This window comes from Dendrobates tinctorius, unplaced genomic scaffold (assembly GCF_039654945.1).
Source record: "Dendrobates tinctorius isolate UK_male_01 unplaced genomic scaffold, ASM3965494v1 ptg000214l, whole genome shotgun sequence".
Taxonomy (NCBI): domain Eukaryota; kingdom Metazoa; phylum Chordata; class Amphibia; order Anura; family Dendrobatidae; genus Dendrobates; species Dendrobates tinctorius.
The window spans coordinates 6,604,692-6,628,629 of record NW_027361881.1 but is presented as its reverse complement, the minus strand read 5'-3'; the positions used below and the strand labels follow the sequence as shown (position 1 = coordinate 6,628,629).

Here is a 23,938-nt window from a genome sequence, read left to right as displayed (position 1 = left end):
TTTAACTAGTCCTGCCTGCAGCCAGACAAATCCGCTTATAAAACCCCTTCCGTCACTGCCAGCTGGCCCACCTGCCCAGAGCACACTTTGCTGCCTCCAGCTTCCGACTTCTTTTATCAATGTTTAAAATTAATTAAGGGGTTCGAAGCCAAAACAAATCGGTAACGTAATTAGCTTATAGGCATGTGAATTAGTCACAGAACAAGGAGTCGGAACTAATAAATTTTATATTTACTCCAAAAGGTAGGCAGTGTTTACTGAGATATAAAAAGATTTTACAATGGGAGACAATTAAAATATCAAAATACAGCACTAGTAAATCCACTCCTATATAAATGTATTGTAGCAACTGGATAAGGGTTAAAACATAACTTGTAATTCGCAAATCAGATACAAAGTGCAAGGTGCCCAAATCGAACACATAAAAGGAAACTGGTGTGCTAGTATGCAAATCCGAATGCTTCTTAGGCAAGCGCCTGTAGATGGGGTGTAAGAAAAATCGACAGAATGGCATATAATCTCTACCCCCAATTATAGTCTTATCAGACGAAACTACAGGTATAATATTGCACCTAATAATGTCCTTCAGTTACTGTATATTGGTGCTTGTGAATTTATTGCAGAATGCCCACACAGGTAAATTCTATTGCAACTGCCTACATAGGCCTATTGGTATAACGGCAAGTTCTATTATCACAGTTCATGGCACCTGTCCACATATATCTATCAGTCTTAGTATAGTAGCAAACTCTAATAATGGGATATTGCATCATAAAAACCCATTACAGATAGCCAAGTATATACAGGGGTTGGACAAAATAATGGAAACACCTGGAAGCATCAACAAAACTTAGTTTAATATGGTGTAGGTCCACCTTTTGCGGCGATTACAGCCTCAATTCTCCGAGGTATGGATTCCTACAAGGTATGAATTGTTTCCAAAGGAATTGTAGCCCATTCTTCAGTTAGAACACCCTCCAGTTCTTTGAGCGACGATGTCGGCGGAAAGCGACGTCTAACTTGAATCTCTAAAATCGACCATAAATGCTCAATAATGTTGCAGTCTGGGGATTGTGGGGGCCAGATGAGATGCTCAACTTCATTACAATGTTCCTCGTGCCATGCTTGAACGATTCTAGCTGTATGAATTGGTGCATTATCATCCTGAAAGATGGCGTTCCCCTCCGGGAACATTGCTTGAACCATAGGATGCACTTGATCGCCCAAAATGCCTAAATAATCTCGGCTGTTAATTCTTCCATGAAGGGAAATTGTTGGCCCGGCGGATCTCCACGAAATAGCACCCCAGATCATCACAGAACCTCCGCCATGTTTTACTGTTGGGAGAAGGCAGTCTGGATGGAATGCTTCCTTCGGCTGTCTCCAAACGTACACTCGGCCGGAGGTCGGAAATAGGGTAAACGATGATTCGTCTGAGAATATCCCATGTTTCCACTGCTCGGGGGACCAATTCTGGAGGTTTCTACACCACTCTAAACGCTTGGAAACATTTGTCATTGAGAGCAGCGGTTTTCGAATTGCAGCTTTTCCGTGGAATCCAGATTTGTGCAGCTCCCGACGCACAGTTTTCGTGGAAACTGGGTTCTGTAGGTGTTCATTGAGCTCAGCAGTGATTTTTCGGAGCCGTGGTCTTGCGATCCTCTATCACAATTTGCTTTAGAGTCCGATGGTCTCTCTGTCTACTTCGACTTTCGGCCGGACCTGTGCTTTGCTGCGGACGATTCTTCTCTTTCAAACGCAGTCATTACTGTGGAGACAGCACCTCGTGACACGCCAAGCATTCGGGCACTTTCTGTTACACTAGCGCCTGCCATACGAGCTCCAACAATTTGGCCTCTTTGAAAATCCGAGAGGTCTACCATTGGTATCAGGTTCTCATCAATGTTCTTACAATTCTGCAAAACAAACAGTTAATTTACAGACACATATCACATAACACAAATAATCAACTACAAAACATTGCCATGTGTCACGGTTTGCATGTTTATAACGTCCGAAGACTATGATGCCAAAACGTTAGGTGTTTCCATTATTTTGTCCAAGCCCTGTATCTAGCAGAGTATTCTGCCCAGTCTTTTTAAACTCGGCATTACATAACACATCCGAATACTTTTTTTAAAAATGTGCAGTAACTATAACATGGGTCTATGCATAAATACGTCTAGTGCACGATTTAACACTAGCACAACCAGCTTAACCCCTAATTGAGCCGCAGTCATCAGCTCCTAGTTCCCAGGGGATTTTAAGAATTGCACATAAACATACAGGTCATGATTCTATGAGACTTATCATAGTCATACCCTTATTCAAACCACATTCTGCTGATAAAGGGTTACTTAGCATGACATAGAAACAGACCCTGTGGCATATAAAAGGAGCGGTCTCACCAAATTTCAGATTCTGGTCAAAAGTGCCTTCATCCCCATAATGGTGAATGTGCTACTCCTTCTCCCGACGCGTTTCGTTTACTCATCAGGGGAGTCAGATGGGGCCAAAGTAGCCGAGCGTTGCAGGTGTCCGTTTCTTGCCCAAACCGCCATAATGTGTGCATCGTGATAGCGCGTCATTCATTTTTATATTGGCGCCTTGCTTCCCGGAGGAACGAGCCGTTCCGGTTTTCTGTTATCTTTACTTCCTGTAGCTGGGCCGCTGGCGTCATCAGCGCGTCCATTCTGTGGCACGCTCGGCGCTCTGTTAGTGCGGTCATCAGCTACTGAGCATGCGCACGCTAGCGCTGCACCTACTGGAGGGGGAAGAATGACTGACAGACAATCGTCATGACTATATACCTCCCACAGGATACATGACGTTCTCGCCCTGCCACAGCCAGTCAAGGCGCACGCGCCACACTTAGGCGCTTATAACTGGGAATATTCAATAATACATACAGAAAAGAACATTCCCTATAGAGCCCCTCTTTAGCCTCCTATATGTCGGCCAAGTACTAATGATCAATACAACAAAGCTAATAGATCATTAACTATTTAACTGGTACATGCAGGTTCCAAATCACATGAGGACCATTTTGGACATTTTTGGACATCTTAAAGGAGTCCCGATACGTCCATTAATATACACAGAGATACCCAGCTCAAAACAATTCCCAATACAGGTGAGGATGGGATAAATTCAAAAATAGAATGAATCAAAAGACTTCTAAGAAATTGGAAAAGGACAGGTATTTTTTGAAAAAGAGATTGGTGGTAGAGATTATATGCCATCCTGTCGATTTTTCTTATACCCTATCTACAGGCGATTGCCCTAATAGCAGTAGGATTTTCCTATACACTATCCATAGGCGTTTGCCTAAGAAACATTGGGATTTGCACACCAGTTTCCTTTTATGTGTTGTTTGTTTTGATCACTTTGTATCTTATTTGCGATTTAAAAGTTATGTTTTAATCTTTATCCAGTTGCTACAATACAGACAATTAAAATATGTACTAAGCAATTACAAATAAAATAAAGGATTAAAACAGGAATACACTTACATAATGCTTAGACCATTTCAGGCAAAACCAAGCTGGGGGGAGGAGCCATACGTCACCATGCATTTGAGATCCTATTGCCAAGCTAGAATGAGGGAGGGGTAGGGGAAAATACCTTATACCTTTTGGGCTTGTGACTTCACTAAATGTGCTGAGTTACTACCGCCCTCCCCTTTCTCAAAGTACAGATTTGGGTTCTGAAAACTTATAACCATCATATCTGGGCTTGAGAACCTAGCAGAACCATCATTCATCTTATATTGAAATTAGCTTTCTGATGACATCAAACACTAGCTGTCTATTCAGGAGAAATGTATTTCTCTTGTTCTGTTGGTGCTAGAACTTAGCAAGAACCACTGTAGTGAAGCCCGATCGGAGCACGTCCCAATATGTCCTTTTCATATTTCTATCATAATCTGGCGGCGTTCTATGACGAAGTGATTAGATTCTCATTATTGTCTTTGAGAGTAGCTTCAAATTTTGGAGACAAAGGGACCTTCTTTCCTGGCTAATTAACATTCCTTTGGGAGGGGGGGAGAGCAGGAAGGAGCTCACACTGGAGTTTCATGTTAGTCAGGCAGAGGGAGAAGACAAAGCTGCAATGTGTGACAAGGGGAAGAAGGGATGGGTGGGTTGCTTATCTCAGGGCAGCTATGCATCCTTCTAGAAAGTGTAGAGAATGGAAGATTCTGGAATGTTCTGGAAAAGTCATACATGATATCTTACATTATCGTTACAGGGAGCTCCCTGTATACAGAAACTAGCTATGAACCCATTCTACGCCCGGGTGGAGAGCATTTTTATTGGCATATTGTCTCCCATCCTGCTATGTGCTGCCACCCTCTATCTTGGTACGCATGGCACCCCTCATTCCTACCCTGGTATGCATGGCACCCCATTCTTCATCCTGGTATGCATGGTCCCCTCAACCCCAATCCTGGTATGCATGGTACTCCCTCATCCCTATCCTGGTATGCATGGCCCCCTCACCCCCTATCATGGTATGCATGGCCCTCTCATCCCCCTATCCTGGTATGCATGGCCCTCTCATCCCCCCCCAATCCTGGTATGCATGGTACCCCTCGTCCCTCAATCCTGGTATGCATGGTACCCCTCGTCCCCCAATCCTGGTATGCATGGTACCCCTCATCCCCCAATCCTGGTATGCATAGTACCCCTCATCCCCCAATCCTGGTATGCATGGTCCCCTCACCCCCCTATCCTGGTATGCGTGGTCATCTCACCCCCCTATCTTGGTATGCATGGTCATCTCACCCCCCAATCCTGGTATGCATGGCCCCCTCACACCCCCTATCCTGGTATGCATGGCCCCCTCACACCCCCTATCCTGGTATGCATGGCCCCCTCACACCCCCTATCCTGGTATGCATGGTCCTCACCCCCACCCTTCTTGGTATGCATGGTCCCCTCTCACCCCCCAATCCTGGTATGCATGGTCCCCTCTCACCCCCCAATCCTGGTATGCAAGGTCCCCTCTCACCCCCCAATCCTGGTATGCAAGGTCCCCTCTCACCCCCCAGTCCTGGTATGCATGGTCCTCTCACCCCCCCTATCCTGGTATGCATGGTCCTTTCACCTCACCTCCCCTGGTATGCATGGTACCCTCACCCCCCCCCCCCCAATCCTGGTATGCATGGCACCCCATTCTTCATCCTGGTATGCATTGTCCCCTCACCCCCAATCCTGGTATGCATGGTACTCCCTCATCCCTATCCTGGTATGCATGCTACCCCTCATCCCCCAATCCTGGTATGCGTGGTCCCCTCACCCCCCTTTCCTGGTATGCATGGTCCTGTCCCCCCTCTTTCCTGGTATGCATGGGCCCCCTCTCCTCCCTTTCCTGGTATGCATGGTCCCGTCACCCCCTTTTCCTGGTATGCATGGTCCCCTCACCCTCCTATCCTGGTATGCATGGTCCTCACCCCCCCTATCCTGGTATGCATGGTACCCCTCCTCCCCCAATCCTGGTATGCATGGTCTTCTCACCCCCCCATCCTGGTGTGCATGGTCCTCACCCCCCCCCAACCTGGTATGCATGGTACCCCTCATCCCCCAATCCTGGTATGCATGGCCCCCTCACCCCCCTATCCTGGTATGCATGTTCCCCCCACTCCTATTAATTCTACACACATACAAAAAAAAAAAACATTTATACTCACCATTCTTTCCTGTGCTCCAGCACTGTCATGTTCTACTGGAGACCGGGGCAGGAGTGCGGCCGGAATCGCGCATGCCCATAGCGCTGTCTGGCGCCATATTGCTGAAGACACACTGCAAGTGTGTCTTCAGTAAAATGGCGCCGGATCGCGCTATGCGCATGCACGATTCTGGACGCACTCCTGCCCTGGTCTCCGGCCGAAGAGAAGCGCTGCGGCAATGCTCCTCCCGGTCAGGTAAGTATGGCGTCGGAGATGGCGGTGTGCAGTGTGTACGGTACCGCCATTTCCGGCGCAATACACACTCCTCACCGCTAGCTGCCTCATTCTGTCTGGAGCCAGACTGCGCAGGCGCGTCGCGCTTGCGCAGTCTATAAAGGCTTCGGACAGAGTGATGCTTACAGCGTTATATTATAGATACATAAGATCATGTCTGCAGCCAACACTAGGGGGCGCTCTGTTGTGAATTCGCTTTCTGGCCTACCTCTGGTTACTAGTGAAGGTAGTGGAGCTGGTTGTATTGACAGAGGGGTCGCGAGTTCTCTTTCTGGGCTCCCTCTGGTGGTTACTGGAGGTAATGGAGCTGATCTGATTAACAGAGGTTTGCCACCTGATAATGATGAGGACGATTGGAGATCTGGAGTTTCTGACTGGATTTAAGACAGCCGACTCCCTGTATCCCTGCTGGTGATTTTTCCTGCCTCCAGAGGTCTTAGTTTCAGCTCAGTCCCTGCATGCTCAGCTAAGTGTTCTTTTGCTGCTGTTCACATTTGATCTGGTTTTGTCTATTTCAGTTTTTGTGTGGTCAGCCAGCTCCGACTGGGGCTGTGCTGAATTTCCATCCTTATGTTACTGCTTGTGCCAGTTTGTTTTTGTCCCTTATTAGATTGGCCTCTTTTTGCTCTGCTTTCAGAATATACCAGAGTGCTGATATAGTGGGCGAAGTCGTGTGACTTCAGTGTTTTTTTTTCATCAGACGTGTTGAACTTTTTGCAGGATTTTTGCGTTATTGCAGTCTTTCCTTTCCTGTCCTGTCTAGTTAGTGTGGGCCCCATCATTTGTTCAGTCTATTTTCATACCTGCGTTTGTGTTTTCATCTTGTCTCCCCGACAATATATGTTAGAGGACTGTCTATTCCTTTGGGATCTGCTCTGGGGCAGTTTAGATTACCCCTTTCCTGCTTTAGGCTTATTTAGCTCTCTGGCTGTGTCGAGGCGTCTAGGATCATCGTAGGTACGCTCCACGGCTACTGCTAGTTGTGTGGATAGGATCAGGGGTCTGCAATCCGCTTAGTTACCAACCTCTCTGGTTTTCTGTGGCTTAGCTTGGTCTTGTTTTCCTTCTCGGTGACCCAATCATAACAGCGCTCCCTGTATACAGAGATACATAAGATCCTGTCTGCAGCCAACACTAGGGGGCACTCCCTGTATACAGAGATACATAAGATCCAGCCTGCAGCCACCACTAGAGGGAGCGCCCTGTATACAGAGATACATGATGAGATCCTGTCTGCAGCCACCACTAGGGGGAGCTCCCTGTATACAGAGATACATGATGAGATCCTGTCTGCAGCCACCACTAGGGGGAGCTCCCTGTATACAGAGATACATGATGAGATCCTGTCTGCAGCCACCACTAGGGGGAGCTCCCTGTATACAGAGATACATAAGTTCCTGTCTGCAGCCACCACTAGGGGGAGCTCCCTGTATACAGAGATACATGATGAGATCCTGTCTGCAGCCACCACTAGGGGGAGCTCCCTGTATACAGAGATACATAAGATCCTGTCTGCAGTCACCACTAGGGGGAGCTCCCTGTATACAGAGATACATGATGAGATCCTATCTGCAGTCATCACTAGGGGGAGCTCCATGTATACAGAGATACATGGTAATATCCTGTCTGCAGCCACCACTAGGGAGAGCTCCCTGTATACAGAGATACATGGTAATATCCTGTCTGCAGCCACCACTAGGGGGAGCTCCCTGTATACAGAGATACATGGTAATATCCTGTCTGCAGCCACCACTAGGGAGAGCTCCCTGTATACAGAGATACATGGTAATATCCTGTCTGCAGTCACCACTAGGGGGAGCTCCCTGTATACAGAGATTTATAAGATCCTGTCTGAAGCCACCACTAGGGAGAGCTCCCTGTATACAGAGATACATATGATCCTGTCTGCAGCCACCACTAGGGGGAGCTCCCTGTATAGAGATACACAAGATCCATCCTGCAGCCATCACTAGAGAGAGCGCCCTGTATACAGAGATACATGATGAGATCCTGTCTGCAGCCACCACTAGGGGGAGCTCCCTGTATACAGAGATACATGATGAGATCCTGTCTGCAGCCACCACTAGGGGGAGCTCCCTGTATACAGAGATACATAAGTTCCTGTCTGCAGCCACCACTAGGGGGAGCTCCCTGTATACAGAGATACATGATGAGATCCTGTCTGCAGCCACCACTAGGGGGAGCTCCCTGTATACAGAGATACATAAGATCCTGTCTGCAGTCACCACTAGGGGGAGCTCCCTGTATATAGAGATACATAAGGAAATCTGTATGTAGTGAGCTCCCCCTAGTGGTGACTGCAGACAGGATCTTATCATGTATCTCTGTATACAGTGAGCTCCCCCTAGTGGTGACTGCAGACATGGTCTTGATATATGAATCCCCCTTTAAATACTTTGAATGGTTCTGTTCCTCATTCTGCTGAGGGTCTCTGATGATTCCTTGTCGGCTCTGCCTGGCGGCTGTCACTGTGACTGATGGGCAGCGGCAGCTTTGTGTCTTCGTACTTAATATTCATGTGTCTCGTTGAGTGATGTCTGTGTTTTGGTGAAGTGCGCTACGTCTCTGCGGGGAGCTAATAATAACTCTGTTTGCTGTTTTATCAGTTTGTATTTTATGGTTGTTGCTTCTTGTGCTCAGATGTATGGACGGCGGATGGTGATGGGGGGCGGAAAGACATTGCAAGGACACTGTCACTGATGTGTTCCTCCAGCCGCCTGTGCCCCTCATCCACGGAGGCCGAGGCATCATTACTGCTGTGCGCACTTCATTATACCGTAATCTAATCACCCCCCACCTGCGACTGATCAAACAAAGCCCCTTCTATGGTAGAAATGCCCTGCAGTATTGTCTAAGTACATTGTACCGGGGAGATACTCAGCAGAAAACCGTGGAGGTAGGGATGAGCCTCACAGCAGAATAGTGAGTGCAGCTCTGGAGTATAATACAGGATGTAACTCAGGATCAGTGATGTAATGTATGTACACAGTGACTGCACCAGCAGAATAGTGAGTGCAGCTCTGGAGTATAATACAGGATGTAACTCAGGATCAGTAATGTAATGTTTGTACACAGTGACTGCACCAGCAGAATAGTGAGTACAGCTCTGGGGTATAATACAGGATGTAACTCAGGATCAGTAATGTAATGTGTGTACACAGTGACTGCACCAGCAGAATAGTGAGTGCAGCTCTGGAGTATAATACAGGATGTAACTCAGGATCAGTAATGTAATGTATGTACACAGTGACTGCACCAGCAGAATAGTGAGTGCAGCTCTGGAGTATAATACAGGATGTAACTCAGGATCAGTAATGTATGTACACAGTGACTGCACCAGCAGAATAGTGAGTGCAGCTCATGAGTATAGTACATGATATAACTCAGGATCAGTAATGTAATGTATGTACACAGTGACTGCACCAGCAGAATAGTGAGTGCAGCTCTGGAGTATAATACAGGATGTAACTCAGGATCAGTAATGTATGTACACAGTGACTGCACCAGCAGAATAGTGAGTGCAGCTCTGGGGTATAATGAACGGTGACTTGGAGTAGTAATTTTTCAACAGTTGTGGAGCGTCAGATATTCTGAGTGCGTTGTACACACCAGACCAATATAGGACAGTAATAATGTCTAAGTAGAGAGTTGTGAGTGCAGCTCTGGATGTGACTGGAGTATGAGATGAGACATAATTACAGGTGTGTAGATGTGTTTTAACGATCGACATCACTCGGTACCAGCTCATCCTTGAGAAGCGGCTGTGATCCCGGGCCCGCCGGTGATGGAGCTCGGTGCGGTGCAGAATCGGGCCCGCTACCTTGTTGCGTCTGTGCCCGAATCTACAGAAAAAAGCCTGGAACCGAGTCAAGTTTACTTTAAGCCGTCAGATGTTTGTTGCTGGGAAGCTTGTCTGCGATTTGTGCAGAAATTAAAAAGGCAATTAAAATATTAATAGAAAGGCTTTAATTCCTTCACGGCTAATGAAGCGCTGCATTTTTATTAGGCGACTGTCTCTGCAAAGGAATATTAATTCCCTCCTAGCAGCGAGCGCAGGCCTGGCTCCCTGGTCCCCGCCATCTCACTGCCGCTCACTCTTCTATTGGTTTTTAGTTTTCCATTATTTTTTGTGATGTTGTGCACGTTTCCTCCATTCACATCCGGAGCTGCAGCTTGGATTCTGCTACTTTCCGGTGTCCTCTTAGAGTAATAGCAACACAAGAGGTTATACTCCAGTCACAGCCTGACGTCTTCTCTGGTGTAAGCACTACAACTCCCAGAATGCAGTACAAGAGCAGAAGATGAGCCAGCAGGGAGGTTGGTGTGATGTTGGTTTTTTCTGTTTCTTTGCTATCTCAATATTTAATCCCCTGTAGTCTGCAGCCTCGCACCCCCTTGGCTTAGAGGTCGGGGTCTGTGGCCTTGCTCCCCCTTGGCTTAGTGGTCGGGCTCTGCAGCCTCGAGCCCCCTTGGCTTGGTGGTCGGTGTCTGCGGCCTCGCTCCCCCTTGGCTTAGAGGTCAAGGTCTGCGGCCTCGCGCCTCCTTGGCTTATAGCTTTGGGTCTGCGGCCTCACGCCCCCTTGGCTTAGAGGTCGGGGTCTGCGGCCTCTCGCCCCCTTGGCTTAGAGGTCGGGGTCTGCGGCCTCTCGCCCCCTTGGCTTAGAGGTCGGGGTCTGCGGCCTCTCGCCCCCTTGGCTTAGAGGTCGGGGTCTGCGGCCTTGCGCCCCCTTGGCTTAGTGGTCAAGGTCTGCAGCCTCACGCCCCCTTGGGTTATAGCTTTGGGTCTGCGGACTCACGCCCCCTTGGCTTAGTGGTCGGGTCTGCGGCCTCGCGCCCCTTGGCTTAATGGTCGGTTCTGCGGCCTCACGTCCCCTTGGCTTAGTGGGCGGGGTCTGCGGCCTCGCGCCCCCTTGGCTTAGAGCTTTGGGTCTGCGGCCTCGCGCCCCCTTGGCTTAGAGCTTTGGGTCTGCGGCCTCACGCCCCTTTGGCTTAGAGCTTTGGGTCTGCGGCCTCACGCCCCCTTGGCTTAGAGCTTTGGGTCTGCGCCCCCTTGGCTTAGAGCTTGGGGTCTGCGGCCTCGCACCCTCTTGGCTTAGAGCTTGGGGTCTGCGGCCTCGCGCCCCCTTGGCTTAGAGCTTGGGGTCTGCGGCCTCGCGCCCCCTTGGCTTAGAGCTTGGGGTCTGCGGCCTCGCGCCCCCTTGGCTTAGAGCTTGGGGTCTGCGGCCTCGCGCCCCCTTGGCTTAGAGCTTGGGGTCTGCGGCCTCGCGCCCCCTTGGCTTAGAGCTTGGGGTCTGCGGCCTTGCGCCCCCTTGGCTGAGAGGTTGTTCCCCCAGGTTTTTTGACCATATAGTCACCCTTGCGCCCCCTGCTGGATCAGTGTCTGCACTCTCTGTACTTGGAGTTTTATCTTTGTACTTATATCTCTTGTTTGGTGAAACAGCTTCACTATATAAAAAATAGTAATAAAATACAAACCTTGAGATTCCCAACAGAAAGTAAAAAAACAAATGTATGCAAATGATATCTCAGGTGCAACGGAGCAGTGCATTGTGGGAGAATAGAGTGGCGTGCATGGAGGCAACAAGCAGAATTCTGATTACAGCTCTGGAGGAAAATGGCATAGAATAGATTCAATGCCAATTCTGCGATTAGATGGGATCTGTGGGGGGCCGCGTTCTGTCATCGGTGGTGTTGTAATGAGCCCGCTCCTTATTAACTGTCTCCCCTGTGACCTCTGTTCCCTCTTCTCTTTTCAGGTTCAGTTTACGAACCCCTAAAAAGCATCGACCTCCCCCGGCCGGACAATGAGAGCCTGTGGGACAAGCTGGACCGGTACTACAGAATTGGTGAGGGTCCGGGTGGTCCTCTCTTAAAGGGATATACCCACAATTAACATATATGATGGCTGGGAGTCCGATGATGGCGCCTCCTGCTGCTGGAGTGACGCAGTGTTTTGCTACAATGCAGCCTTTATTATCGCAGGACGCTCCGTCCCTTTAAATGTTGTGAGGCGTTGATGAAGTGCAGCCGGGGGCGTCTGTGACTTTGGAGGAGACGATCTGTCAGCGCACATCTGACGGCACATGACACTTACGTGCGGCAGCCTCTCATTTTCTTCCGAGCTCTGAAATTGCCTTTCTTTCCTTCGGGTCAGTGTGTTCTGCAGTCACATTGCTCACCGCCGGTCACATTAAATAAATGCATGATTACTATCCCGCGCCGCTCCGGCTCTGCCGCACACAACAAATCATTCCCACAAATAAAAATGCAGCTTGAAGTGTCATTTCACCTCCCAGGGACTGATGGGAGCGGAGGGCAGGCGGTGACACGGCGTGCGTAGCTCCAAGTGCAAGGTGCAGCGCCGGCCGCCATGATTGGCAGGGGGTCCGGGGGGAATTATGGGGCTGGTCCTGCGTAAATGAAGAGTAATCATCGCTCAAGTCTCAATGTTTTATATACAATGGAGATAAAAGTATCTGATACTCTGCCGATTTTGCCTCTTTTCCCACCTACAAAGAATGGATAAGTCTGTAATTTTTACCGTAGGTTCAGTTCACCTGTGAGAGACAGAATCTATAAATAAAATCCAGAAAATCATATTGTATGATCTTTGCGTAGTTAATTATTGCATTAAATAAGTATTTGATCACACACCAAAAAGCGAGAATTCTGGCTCCCACACCTGTATTAATTGCACCTGATTGACCTTGTTACCTGTATAAAAGACACCTGTCCACACACTCAATCACACTCCAACCTTTCCACCATGGTCAAGACCAAAGAGCTGTCTAATTACACCAGTGACAAAATAGTAGATCTGCATAAGCCTGGGATGGGTTACAGGACAATAGGCAAGAAGATTGGTAAGAAGGCAACAACTGTTGGCACAATTATTAGAAAATGGAAGAACCACAAGATGATTGTCAATCTTCCTTAATCTGGGGCTCCATGCGAGATCTCACCTCATGGGGTAAGGATGATTCTGTGAAAGGTCAATAATCAGCCAAGAACTACATGGAAGGATCTGATCAATTATCTGAAGAGAGAGGTGATCAGTCTCAAACATTACCATTAGTAACACACCATTCCCACCGTGCACGCATGGTCTCCTGCTCACACCAGAACATGTCCAGGCCCATTTGAAGTTCACCATTGACCATCTCCATGATGCAGAGGAGGCTTGGGAGAAGGTCATGTGGTCAGATGAGGCCAAAATAGAACTTTTTGGTATCAACTCCACTCGCCGTGTTTGGAGGAAAAAGAAGGATGAATACAACCCCCGAGAACACCATTCTAACAGTGAAGCATGGTGGAGGAAACCTCATACTTTGGGGGTGCTTTTCTCCAAAAGGGACAGGACGACTGCACTGTATTAAAGGGAGGATGGATGGGGTCATGTATCGTGGGAATTTGGCCAACAACTTCCTTCCCTCAGTAAGAGCATTGAAGATGGGTCATGGCTGGGTCTTCTAGCATGACTATGACCCAAAACACAGCCAGGGCAACTAAGGAGTGGCTCCATAAGAAGCATTTCAAGGTCCTGAAGTGGCCTAGTCAGTGTCCAGACCTGGACCCAACAGAAAATCTTTGGAGGGAGCTGAAACTCAATCTTTGCCAATGACAGCCCCGAAACCTGAATGATCTGGAGATCTGTATGGAGGAGGGGGCCAAAATCCCTGCTGCAGTGTGTGCAAACCTGGTCAAGAGCTACAGGAAACGTCTGACCTCTGTAATTGCAAACAAAAGTTTCTGCACCAAATATTAACTTCTGTTTTTCTATTCTATCAAATACTTATTTCATGCTCTAAAATGAAAATTGTGTAAAAATCCTACAATTTTTGATTTTCTGGGTAGTATTTTTAGATTCTGTCTCTCACAGGTGAAGTTGTACCTACGATAAAAATTACAGACCTCTCCATTTTTTGTAGGTGGGAAAACTTGCCAAATCGTCAACGTATGAAATTCTTTTCCCCACTGTATTTAGGGTCTCTTCCGAAAAATGCTCTGCTTGCTGTCAGTGAACGGAGGTCCTAGCCCGGTCACTCTGCCGATGACTATAATCTGTATTATGAGGTTCTGCAGCAGCTGAAGTGTACTGTGAGGGTCTGCTGTAGCTGAGGTGTACTGTGATATTCTGCAGCAGCTGAGGTACATTAGGAGGTTCTGCAGCAGCTGAGGCGCACTACTGTACAACACGCAGCTGCTGAAGAACCTCTTTGTATAGATTCAGGGACAATCGTTTGTAACCTGCAGTATTAGTGATAGGTTAGTGATGAGCGGCATCTGTGCAGTCGGGGTCTCCCCGCACTGATGTCGTGCCCCGTGCTGGTGTCGCACCCCGCACTGTCGGCGGGCGCTGCTGTCCGAGCTCAGTAATAACCCGTCTTGTGGCTGGATGCAATCAGTGGGCATTGTGCGCGGCGCTGGCGCTTTAGCTCATTCTGACAGCTCATTATCCAGAATTATAAACTGCAATTAAGGACTAATTTGAAGAACGCGCCGTCTTCCCCGCATTCACTCGCGCCATATAAATCTATAATTGCCGGTTTATTATAATTGTGTTTTAAGAGGAAGTGAACGTATCGCGAGAGCCGCTGCCTCGTCTCCGGACCGGGAATTGTGGCACGTGGCGGCTCCTGGCTAATGCTGTCACACAGTAAACAGTCTTGGGGCTACTTTTTGTCATCTGCTCCTTACATACTCAGTGCTGCTGTGAGATCATTATTCCTCCACCTCCAACAGGATGAAGCACATTTTGTGTTGTCATATGCAACCCTGTCCTCACTCGCCTCTCCTGAAGAGACTATAGTATCAGCTGCCAGAGGGGGAAGGAGACTGATTTTAAAAACAAAAACGGTGAAAATGGAATTACGACTGTAAATTACGACTTTTGACGAGATTTAGCCCCTTTTAAGAATGTGTGATTTGTTGCGGAAACAATGTGATGATAAAGAACAAGGCATCGGCCGCCCGTGTCCCTGACAGCCCTCTGCTCCGCCTGTCGGGAGCCTGATGTCTATCAGTTTTTCCATCTCTTGCGAAGGTTTGAAGGACGGAAACTTCAGACGTAATTACATTCATAGAGCGCATTAATTTGTTAATCAGCATGATTGGGACCGACCTAATGAAAGACGGCGAGATGGGACGGTAACGAGGCGCTAATTACCGCGATTAACATTTATTTTTATCTGACACTCCAGATCCTGTCGACTTCTGACATAACACGGCCGACATTTCCCCAGGTGACATTTTATTTACCCGCCCTTTAATTTTCTCTACTTAATATGCTAAAATTAATCCCTTCTGGAAGTTTCTTTGTGTTTGAAGACGGGAAAAGAATCGGAAATTTCTGCAAAGTCTTCAGAGCCGATGTGCATCCGCCGCTCCCCCCCATTGTACAGAGCCGATGTGCATCCACCGCTCCCCCCCATTGTACAGAGCCGATGTGCATCCACCGCTCCCCCCCATTGTACAGAGCCGATGTGCATCCACCGCTCCCCCCCATTGTACAGAGCCGATGTGCATCCACCGCTCCCCCCATTGTACAGAGCCGATGTGCATCCACCGCTCCCCCCCATCGCTCCCCCCCATTGTACAGAGCCGATGTGCATCCACCGCTCCCCCCCATTGTACAGAGCCGATGTGCATCCACCGCTCCCCCCCATTGTACAGAGCCGATGTGCATCCACCGCTCCCCCCCATTGTACAGAGCCGATGTGCATCCACCGCTCCCCCCCATTGTACAGAGCCGATGTGCATCCACCGCTCCCCCCCATTGTACAGAGCCGATGTGCATCCACCGCTCCCCCCCATTGTACAGAGCCGATGTGCATCCACCGCTCCCCCCATTGTACAGAGCCGATGTGCATCCGCCGCTCCCCCCATTGTACAGAGCCGATGTGCATCCACCGCTCCCCCCCATTGTACAGAGCCGATGTGCATCCGCCGCTCCCCCCATTGTACAGAGCCGATGTGCATCCGCCGCACCTCCCCATTGTACAGAGCCGATGTGCATCTGCCGCACCTCCCCATTGTACAGAGCCGATGTGCATCTGCCGCACCTCCCCATTGTACAGAGCCGATGTGCATCTGCCGCACCTCCCCATTGTACAGAGCCGATGTGCATATGACTCCCCTCCCCATTGTACAGAGCCGATGTGCATCCGCCGCACCTCCCCATTGTACAGAGCTGATGTGCTTCCACCACACCTCCCCATTGTACAGAGCCGATGTGCTTCCGCCGCATCCCCCCCGTTGTACAGAGCCGATGTGCAGCTTCTCCCCCCCCCCATTGTACAGAGCCGATGTGCTTCCGCCGCATCCCCCCCGTTGTACAGAGCCGATTTGCAGCTTCTCCCCCCCCCCCATTGTACAGAGCCAATGTGCATCCACCGCTCCCCCCCATTGTACAGAGCCGATGTGCATCCGCCGCTCCCCCCCATTGTACAGAGCCGATGTGCATCCACCGCTCCCCCCCATTGTACAGAGCCGATGTGCATCCGCCGCACCTCCCCATTGTACAGAGCAGATGTGCATCTGCCGCACCTCCCCATTGTACAGAGCCGATGTGCATCCGCCGCTCCCCCCATTGTACAGAGCCGATGTGCATCTGCTGCACCTCCCCATTGTACAGAGCCGATGTACAGCTTCTCCCCCCCCCCCATTGTACAGTGCCGATGTGCAGCAGCCGCTCCCCCATTGTACAGTGCCGATGTGCATCCGCCGCTCCCCCCATTGTACAGAGCCGATGTGCATCCGCCGCTCCCCCCAATTGTACAGAGCCGATGTGCATCCGCCGCTCCCCCCATGGTACAGAGCCGATGTGCATCCGCCGCTCCCCCCCATTGTACAGAGCCGATGTGCATCCGCCGCTCCCCCCATTGTACAGAGCCGATGTGCATCCGCCGCTCCCCCCATTGTACAGAGCCGATGTGCATCCGCCGCTCCCCCCATTGTACAGAGCCGATGTGCATCCGCCGCTCCCCCCATTGTACAGAGCCGATGTGCATCCGCCGCTCCCCCCATTGTACAGAGCCGATGTGCATCCGCCGCTCCCCCCATTGTACAGAGCCGATGTGCATCCGCCGCTCCCCCCATTGTACAGAGCCGATGTGCATCCGCCGCTCCCCCCATTGTACAGAGCCGATGTGCATCCGCCGCTCCCCCCATTGTACAGAGCCGATGTGCATCCGCCGCTCCCCCCATTGTACAGAGCCGATGTGCATCCGCCGCTCCCCCCATTGTACAGAGCCGATGTGCATCCGCCGCTCCCCCCATTGTACAGAGCCGATGTGCATCCGCCGCTCCCCCCATTGTACAGAGCCGATGTGCATCCGCCGCTCCCCCCATTGTACAGTGCCGATGTGCAGCTTCTCCCCCCCCCCCCCCGCCATTGTACAGAGCCGACGTGCAGCAGCCGCTCCCCCATTGTACAAAGCTGATGTGCATCCGCCGCTCCCCCATTGTACAGAGCCGATGTGCATCCGCCGCTCCCCCCATTGTACAGAGCCGATGTGCATCCGCCGCTCCCCCATTGTACAGAGCCGATGTGCATCCGCCGCTCCCCCCATTGTACAGAGCCGATGTGCAGCTGCTGCACCCCCCCATTGTACAGAGCCGATGTGCAGCTGGCCGTCCCCCCATTGTACAGAGCCGATGTGCATCCGCCGCTCCCCCATTGTACAGTGCCGATGTGCAGCAGCCGCTCCCCAATTGTGCAGAGCCGACGTGCGGCTTCTCCCCCCCCCATTGTACAGAGCCGATGTGCGGCTTCTCCCCCCCCCCCCCCCCCCCCCCCATTGTACAGAGCCGATGTGCAGCTGGCCCTCCCCCCATTGTACAGAGCCGATGTGCATCTGCCGCACCCCCCATTGTACAGAGCCAATGAGCAGACGAAGTTCCCCCCCTTTGTAGAGGCTTATCGGTGTAGTACGTGCGCAGCAAATAGTACCAAGCCATCTGCAGCGGGGGTGGGGGCGGATTTGCACCCATTTTTTCTCAGGCCCATAGCTCATTACGCTGACACTTGGCGTACAGGACCATCACGCTGACACTCGGTGCGGGATAATGACACTTAGTATGGGACCGTAACGCTCTGCGTACGGGACCGTGGCCATGATGCTGACGCTCATAGTGGGTAATAATAGCTGCGGGACTATGACGCGGGCGCCCTTGTTGCGGGACTATGACGCGGGCGCCCTTGCTGCGGGACTATGATGCGGGCGACCTTGCTGCGGGACTATGACGCGGGCGCCCTTGCTGCGGGACTATGGCGCGGGCGCCCCGGCTGCGGGACTATGGCGCGGGCGCCCCGGCTGCGGGACTATGGCGCGGGCGCCCCGGCTGCGGGACTATGGCGCGGGCGCCCCGGCTGCGGGACTATGGCGCGGGCGCCCCGGCTGCGGGACTATGGCGCGGGCGCCCCGGCTGCGGGACTATGGCGCGGGCGCCCCGGCTGCGGGACTATGGCGCGGGCGCCCCGGCTGCGGGACTATGGCGCGGGCGCCCCGGCTGCGGGACTATGGCGCTGGGATTCGCTCTCTGTAACGACTGCTAATGAGGTGATGATTCCCCATTGGTTGTGATGACATTTCGGAGCAGGGTTTCAGGCCTTTGTGTCGGTCTTCCTCGCGCAGACACCTCTCACCTGGAGAGCACGTACAGGCGGCGTTTTGAAGACAGAGCGGAATAATTAGTGCATTCACGGCTCAGTAGTCGGCACAAGCCCCCATGACTGATGCCGGAGAGTTCTGCTGGGATATTGTCTGCAGCCCGGTGAAGCTTCAGCTCGGAGCAGCTGCCGCTCGGACAGAATACTAATCACGAGCGCGTCTGCCGGCGATAAATGAGTTGTGATAGCGGTGAACGTCCTAACTATTAGCACAGGCAGCAGATCATGGGAGCTCGGCGGTTTCTGCATCTCCATGCGGCGCCTTTCCTCCAGATTCCTTGTATATTAACCAGCACAAAACTTCGCCATAGAACAATCCCAAGTCCTTGTGTCGTCCCCTCCTGTCGGGGCCCAGTGTTATCCAACCTTCAGTTTGGGAAATCTGTGAAGTGAAAACAAACATGGCTGCTTTTCTCCCCAGACAGCGCCACCCTTGTCTTCAGGTTGCATCTGGTATTGCATCGCAGCTCCATTTAAGTAAATGAGGTTGAGCTGCAATACCACATTCATCCTGTGCACAGGATGGCGCTGTTTATGGAAGGTGGCAGTCGTGTTTCTATTATTCTGTACAGCACACTCTGATTATTTGCAGAATTTATTAACTTTTGGATTTTTCCTTTTTTATTTTCCAGTGAAAATCACAGTTTTGAACTTTCAGAGTCCGACCACCGGCTTATTCCCCACCGAGACAGTCGGCGACTGTAAGAAGGCCAAGATCCATGACAGTCTGTACTGCGCTGCTAGCACCTGGGCGCTGGCTCTCGCCTACAGGTAAGCCTCCTGACCTGAACAATGTCTCCTCCAGAGGGGCCCAACAGGATCAATGGGGGTGGGTCTACGGAGAAAAAGTAGGGAGGCCCACCAAGTTCCTAAGGAGCTTGATCTACAGAGAACAAGGAGGGAGTTGTCCACAAGGATCAGTGGGGATTGGCCTACTGAGAGTCATCAGAGAGGGGCCCAAAAGGATCAGTGGGAGTGGGTCTACAGAAAACAAGAAGGTAGGAGCGCACCTGGATTAATGGGGGATGACATACCAAGAACCATGAGACAGAGGCACCCCAGGATCAGTGGAGATGGGCCTACTAAGAATCATCAGGGAGAAGCCCACCAGGATCAGTGGGAGTGGGTCTACAAAGAAAGGAGGGATGCTCACCCAGATCAGTGGGGATGGGTCTACAGAAAACAAGAAGGGAGCAGTGTACGCGGATCAGTGTGGATTGGCCTACTGAGAATCATCAGGGAGGGGGCCCAACAGGATCAGTGGGGATGGATCTACAGAGAAAAAGTCGGCTGGCCAACCCAGATCTTCGGGAGTTGGTCTACAAAGAACATGTAGGGAGGTGTGCCCCAGGATCAGTGGAGATGGAGCTACTGAGAATCATCAGGGAGGTGGGCCCCAGGATCAGGGGAGATGGAGCTACTGAGAATCATCAGGGAGGTGTGCCCCAGGATCAGTGGAGATGGAGCTAATGAAAATCATCAAGGAGAGGCGCACCAGGATCAGTGGGGGTGGTTCTAGAAGGAAAAAGGATAGAGGCCCACCCAGATCAGTGGTAGTGGGTCTACAGAAAACAAGGAGGGAGGAGCGTCCCAGGAATAATGGAGTAAGACATGCCAAGAACCATGAGGAAGGGGCTCTCCAGGATCATTAGGGGTGGGCATGCCGAGTAGAGGGAGGATGGGCCTACGAAGAACAATCAAGGAAAGGCACACAAGTGGGGGTTGGCTGACAGAGACTAGTGAGGATGGGGGTCACCCCAGGTCCTGGATGCCTACAACATCATAGTGTGTTTTTACAGTACAAGATTTGGAAATAATGACAAATGTCTGAGGCTTGAGGAGCGTCACTTCCTACAATGCACATCTGTGCCAGAGACTGAACAAGCAGGAAGTAGTGAAGGATTTTAATCTGTGAATGCTGCTCTGAAGTTTAGGATCAGCACTGATGAGAAATTAATCCATGGGTTGTGTCATAAATGTGCGATAGGTGCAGGTCCCACCTCAGTGACCCTCAGGAGCTCATACCTCCATGCTGACCCTGTATTGGAGGATGATTCTGGATCTAGTCACTCCCTACCGCTGGGGCTGATCTCACCTTGGTGGTGATTTTCGAGACTCCCTGTCCGTTCTCATATCCACACTGACGTTGATGCGTCGCCGCTAACGCCGAGGGATTGCAGATATTGATCAGGCTGCTTCATGGCTCTCGGCAACTTCAGCATCCATTAGGTCTGATCTGGCGTTCCTCCGGAGGCTGACAATCGTACAGCGTCGTTAGGAGCGGTCAGCCGCTGGCGCCCTCATCTGTCGCTTTATAAGAACACGTTATGTCGCTGCTGACAATAACATGTTCGGCTTGTCTGGATTATTGGATGCCAGATAAAAGGAATTTCACCATATTTAAAGGAATTCGATAAACACAGCTTTTAATTTTCAGAAACCGCGCCACCCCTGTGCGTAGGTTGTATGTGTTATGGCAACCGCACCTGCATTTAAGTGAGTTGGTTTGAGTTGCAGTTCCACCTACAACCTGTAGACACTGGTGGCGCTGTTCTCGGAAGAAGTAGACGTGTTTTTGTGGGGGTTTAGCCCCACCCAAAGAATACCTTATTCCTTATCCATAAAACAGAGGCTAGCTTACTGATGGCTGGGGGGCCGACTGCTGGTACCCCCAGATCATACGTTAAATATCGCCGAATCGTCTCCTGTTCTCTGATATCCGCTTCATGTTCGTTACACTTTTTGAGTTTTTATCTCAATCCCTTTATTTCGTTGCCTGTGTTTCACGTCGGATAGTTGCTGTTTAGAAAGTCTGTAATTTTCTGCTTGTTTTTGAGTTTACCCTAAACGCAGCCCCTCTTTACGGATGGGTGCGCGGACCCCGCCTGACCACCACTACACCGCAGCCGCTGATTTATCCATTGTAATCGGGGAATTATTACACTTGTGCTCAGCACTTTCACTATAATCCACGAGAAAGCGACGTTGTGCGACTGCCCGGCAATTACCGCCTTTAACGCCAATGTCTTTGTATTAGCACATTATGGCTCATGCCTCCATTGTGTGGAGCGTCGCTCCGAGGCTTAAAATGACGGCTTTGTAAAAAACCTAAAATAGCAACTTAAATGGGATTGAGTACTGAACTCCTCATCCCCCGTGGTGCTCAGGCCTGTGGGAAGCGATAATTCACAACCAAAGGGAAGGGAATAACTGGTGGTTACTGCTAATAAAAATCTCATCATGGCTTGTAAACGAGTGTCTGTGTGTATACACACAGCCAGAGCTGCGCTGACTATTCTGCTGGTGCAGTCACTGTGTACATACATTACTGATCCCGAGTTACCTCCTGTATTATACTCCAGAGCTGCACTCACTATTCTGCTGGTGCAGTCACTGTCTACATACATTACATTACTGATCCTGAGTTACATCCTGTATTATACCCCAGAGCTGCACTCACTATTCTGCTGGTGCAGTCACTGTGTACATACATTACATTACTGATCCTGAGTTACAATCCTGTATTATAGCCCAGAGCTGCACTCACTATTCTGCTGGTGCAGTCACTGTGTACATACATTACTGATCCTGAGTCACCTCCTGTATTATACTCCAGAGCTGCACTCACTATTCTGCTGGTGCAGTCACTGTGTACAATACATACATTACATTACTGATCCTGAGATACATCCTGTATTATACTCCAGAGCTGCACTCACTATTCTGCTGGTTCAGTCACTGTGTACATACATTACATTACTGATCCTGAGTTACAATCCTGTATTATAGCCCAGAGCTGCACTCACTATTCTGCTGGTGCAGTCACTGTGTACATACATTACTGATCCTGAGTCACCTCCTGTATTATACTCCAGAGCTGCACTCACTATTCTGCTGGTGCAGTCACTGTGTACAATACATACATTACATTACTGATCCTGAGTTACATCCTGTATTATACTCCAGAGCTGCACTCACTATTCTGCTGGTGCAGTCACTGTGTACATACATTACATTACTGATCCTGAGTTACATCCTGTATTATACTCCAGAGCTGCACTCACTATTCTGTTGGTGCAGTCACTGTTATGTCCTCAGTCTGTTTGTCTTTTTATAGCATACATCTTACAGTAAAGCTATGTAATTTAGCGCCTCCCCCCTCATAGTCCTGCCGTGTCGGGGGCACAGGTGGGCATACAGCGGGGTCTCTCCTTGCCTGTGGCCCCTGTCCAGTCTTATTGGGCAATCATCCTCTATACAGTTCCCTATCTTACCAGTGATGCGGACCCCCGTGCCCACTGACCTGATATTTGTGGACCCGTTACAGATCTGATTGGGTTCCATGTCTCCTGAGATCTGGATCTTCATTTTTTGGGGGGCACGAGGGGGCACTTTTCGGTTTTGCACTCACTCTTTGCCTCCTCAGTGGGCGCGACTCGTGAAATATAAGTGACACGTGTTGTCTGCAGAAGAAATGGATGTTCTGTACTCCATTGCCTTTTTATTGGAGGGAGGTGGTGCGGGGGGCTCGTGTCCCCCCCCCCCCCACACACACATCATCCAGCTTAAAGGGACGCTTGCGGCTAGCTCAGAACGCATGCAGGTGCTTCGGCTTATGATGTGCCGTAGAGAAGAGAACGGCGGCGGCTGATGAATTATTTACAGCGTATTGACAGACTCCATAATACATAGAGATGATAATCGCTCTTCCTCTGCACAAATCTTGCGGCTGCAGGAATGTCGCTTTCTCCCTTCACACAGTGGCTAATTAGGATGCAGTGAGGACTGAGTATATGTATTTTCCCTCCTCCTACAGAGAAGATTTCTCCCCGTGATAACTCTCACTGAACGTGCCCCGCAGTGGCTGCTCTCGTACTTGTCCTGTTTTACTATCTGTCTCAGCAGGGTGACCCCAGAGCTGCACTCATTATTCTGCTGGTGCAGTCACTGTGTACATACATTACATTACTGATCCTGAGTTACACCCTGTATTATACCCCAGAGCTGCACTCACTATTCTGCTGGTGCAGTCACTGTGTACATACATTACTGATCCTGAGTTACCCCCTGTATTATACCCCAGAGCTGCACTCACTATTCTGCTGGTGCAGTCACTGTGTACATACATTACTGATCCTGAGTTACATCCTGTATTATACCCCAGAGCTGCACTCGCTCTTCTGCTGGTGCAGTCACTGTGTACATACATTTTAATATACACTGCTCAAAAAAATAAAGGGAACACCTTAACAACAGAATATAACTCCCAAGTAAATCAAACTTCT

The 23,938-nt window shown here is 50.3% G+C and overlaps 1 protein-coding gene across 3 annotated transcripts in view; it reads left to right on the top strand.

Annotated features, from left to right (window-relative positions):
• Window positions 1-23,938, top strand: part of PHKB (phosphorylase kinase regulatory subunit beta) — a 116,580-nt gene that overhangs the window by 15,642 nt on the left and 77,000 nt on the right. For all 3 annotated transcript variants that reach the window (XM_073554990.1, XM_073554991.1, XM_073554992.1), the window contains 2 exons: window positions 11,740-11,829; window positions 19,286-19,424. In XM_073554990.1, coding sequence (XP_073411091.1) covers window positions 11,740-11,829; window positions 19,286-19,424 — 229 coding nt within the window. The remainder of the gene's footprint in view (window positions 1-11,739; window positions 11,830-19,285; window positions 19,425-23,938) is intronic.